This window comes from Propithecus coquereli, unplaced genomic scaffold (assembly GCF_000956105.1).
Source record: "Propithecus coquereli isolate 6110/MARCELLA unplaced genomic scaffold, Pcoq_1.0 Scaffold205, whole genome shotgun sequence".
In the NCBI taxonomy this organism is placed as follows: domain Eukaryota; kingdom Metazoa; phylum Chordata; class Mammalia; order Primates; family Indriidae; genus Propithecus; species Propithecus coquereli.
The window spans coordinates 2,867,565-2,870,462 of NW_012145523.1; the positions used below are offsets into that span (position 1 = coordinate 2,867,565).

At 29.4% G+C, this 2,898-nt stretch overlaps 1 protein-coding gene across 1 annotated transcript in view; it reads left to right on the forward strand.

The window, feature by feature from the left end:
• Window positions 1-2,898, forward strand: part of LOC105810121 (neurobeachin-like) — a 160,292-nt gene that overhangs the window by 74,643 nt on the left and 82,751 nt on the right. The window contains exon 7 of the mRNA XM_012644040.1: window positions 1,753-1,933. Within this exon, the coding sequence (XP_012499494.1) occupies window positions 1,753-1,933 (181 nt within the window). The remainder of the gene's footprint in view (window positions 1-1,752; window positions 1,934-2,898) is intronic.

Below are 2,898 nucleotides of genomic sequence, written 5' to 3' on the forward strand. Positions count from 1 at the left end.
CAGACCAAAACACTCAAAACCATTAATTAACTAATAAAGCAGGACAGCTATGTCATAATTTCAGTAATTCAAAATGATAAAGATTTTGAGAACATGTCTAAATAAACTAAATTCTAACATTTTGAAAAATTATTCAGAATATTTGATAGACGTATCCAATGGCCAGGTTTTGTTCCATTATAGAACGCTCTAACTTGAAAACTCGATTTAAAATGAATTTTTTGCTTTTTCTTATAAATTATAGTGTCATAGTCATAGATTTTTAAGTTGTGCTATGAAATGATGCTGTATATCCATAAAGTGCTAGGAAATAAAGAATCTGCATTTAAAAATCGAAGTAAAAAATTAGTCATTTCTTTAGGCCATTGATACTACATTGGCATTATGTTGTAAATCAATAATTAAAATCAAATTTCTATCAGTTTCCAAGCTTATTTTAGAGAGAATGGTTTTAACCCTATTTTTATTTTAAATGTAAGGAAGACAGTTTGTTATTAATACCTTTACTACTGTATTTAGAGCTGAGTTTAGTTATATAATGCTTCCAGTAGTAGTCACCTATCATTTTTATTACCCACTTTGTACGTAGGAAATGTTTGAGTGTTTTGGTTGTTTTTTTATTTTCCTATCAGTGTTTTCTGCTCACATTTCCATGTTAATGTTCCTGCTTAAAGCAGGAAGAAGTTTAGGTAGAATGATAGATATAAATAATGTCAAAATGGAACATTAAATAGGAGCAGAACCCATATGTTCACCTTATAGTTGAATTTATCATTTGGTTTAGAGGTAAGGTTAATCAGTATGCCCATATGCCCATTTTCAGAAAATTCAAACAGTAGACTTTTTTTAATTTATAAAGCATTCCTCATTTTTCTCCATTTCTTGAGGCACTGAGAAAATTCGGCCTAGTCCTAAAGCACAAAAATAATTAAAATGTTGTATAGTACACAGTGAAAAAATAAGAAATGTTGCCATTGCTTATAAAACTACAAAGTTATGCATTTTAAGAAACAGAATACTTTTTAATATTCCCCCTGAAATTAGGAAATTAGATTTTATTATGGACAACATTTTAGTGAAAGTACAGCTTCCAATCTTGAATGCTATGATTCTCTTTATTGCTAGTGTTTTATAGGTCATGAATTAAATATCTGTAGAGGAGTTACTGATCATCTTGATTATTTTTACCCTAGAGTTTTATTGTGCATATGAAGTACTTAGTGGTTTTAGTTTATTCCAAAATGTATAAGAAATTGTTACACATTCTAATTTGACAGCCATCTCATTTTGATGCCAAATGAAATTGCCATATCTTTCCTATTATTCATCATACATTTATAGGAAAGAAAAATTAAACCATATCTTTTTATTGATAAGAATGAAGATTTTAAGAAAGAAATTTTATATTTTGTAAATTAATAAAATAAAATAACACAAAACTAGTATAAGTACATATGTGTGGTTATCTCTAAATATCTTTGTGAAATTATCTTAAGTTTAGAATGTAGTTTTTATAACTAAAGATATTTAAAGCTAATGTTGATTTTAAAATGGACTTTTCCTTTATTTAAGAATAATTGATAGATAAACTAACTAAATTTGATAACCAGCTCCAGTGATATATAGAATGTTTATAATTTATTTTGTTTACAAAATATAGTAAATATACTAAACTTATGTTTTCCTGTAGTATCTATGTACATGTATTATATTTCCAAATTTTAAATAAGACTTAAATCTACTTTTTTAAAGACGGAATTGGAAAATATTGAAGTGACACAAGGCATGTCAGCTGAGACAGCAGTAACTTTCCTCAGCCGACTGATGGCCATGGTCGATGTACTTGTGTTTGCCAGCTCTCTAAATTTTAGTGAGATCGAAGCTGAAAAAAATATGTCTTCTGGAGGTTTAATGCGACAGTGCCTAAGACTAGGTAAGTATGTTAAGAATAACAGTGCACATTAAATAATAACCTACAAATTAGTTTTATGAAGCTCTATGGTACATAAAATATTGATGACATAAGTTGATGATTATAATATAGAGATTATCTTGTAACTCATCAGAATAACCAAAACCAAAAACATTGTATCTTCACATTGGAAATTTCAGAGAATTGATAATCTTTAATGATTTATAACTTGAAATAGAGTAAAATATATTTAGAATTCTTTCAAAATCAGTAAGACTATCACTCTTCATTGAAGTGATTTTAATGCAAATCCATTTATGAATTCTGTTTTGGTAGACTAATAATGAGGGTAGGGTCCTAGGCCCACAAACATCAGAGAATGAATGACATAGTCTTATTATACACATAATGCTAGAAGGATAAAATTGCCTAATCTCACTGTTTCCCAGAGTGAACAGATATCCCTAATAAACATTATTGTACCTATGCTGTTCACCTTTTATCTTATGTGGCAAAGAAAATTTAGCACAGAAGATTCTTAGTAAATCTGAATGAGTTCTTTAGACAGGAACCATTCTTACCCCTCTTAAAGGGAAAAGTTATTTATGTTATTTAGATTTTCAAAGCGATCAGAAAGCTGCTCTTTTCATACATGCCTTGGAGCATGAGCAGAACATAAGAATGCAAGGCATGAAGTAGGACTTTCTTGATACATACTCTTTTCACCCATAATTTTTAAAGGTTATGTAAAAAACTACCCACATAGTTGCAGGGGAGAGGTTGTTTCTGATTCAAGGAAGAAACAAAGACTTGGGTTAAGAATGATGGAATGAAACCTACTTTCTTTTTGTTTATACTTTTTAAAAACAAGCAAGTTTAGAGAAATCGTTGCGTATCTGTTATAAGGGAGAGAGTGATCACATTGGGATCTCTGACAACCAAGAGTTTTAATTTCCTGTGGGCCATCAAGGACATTTCCATTGATA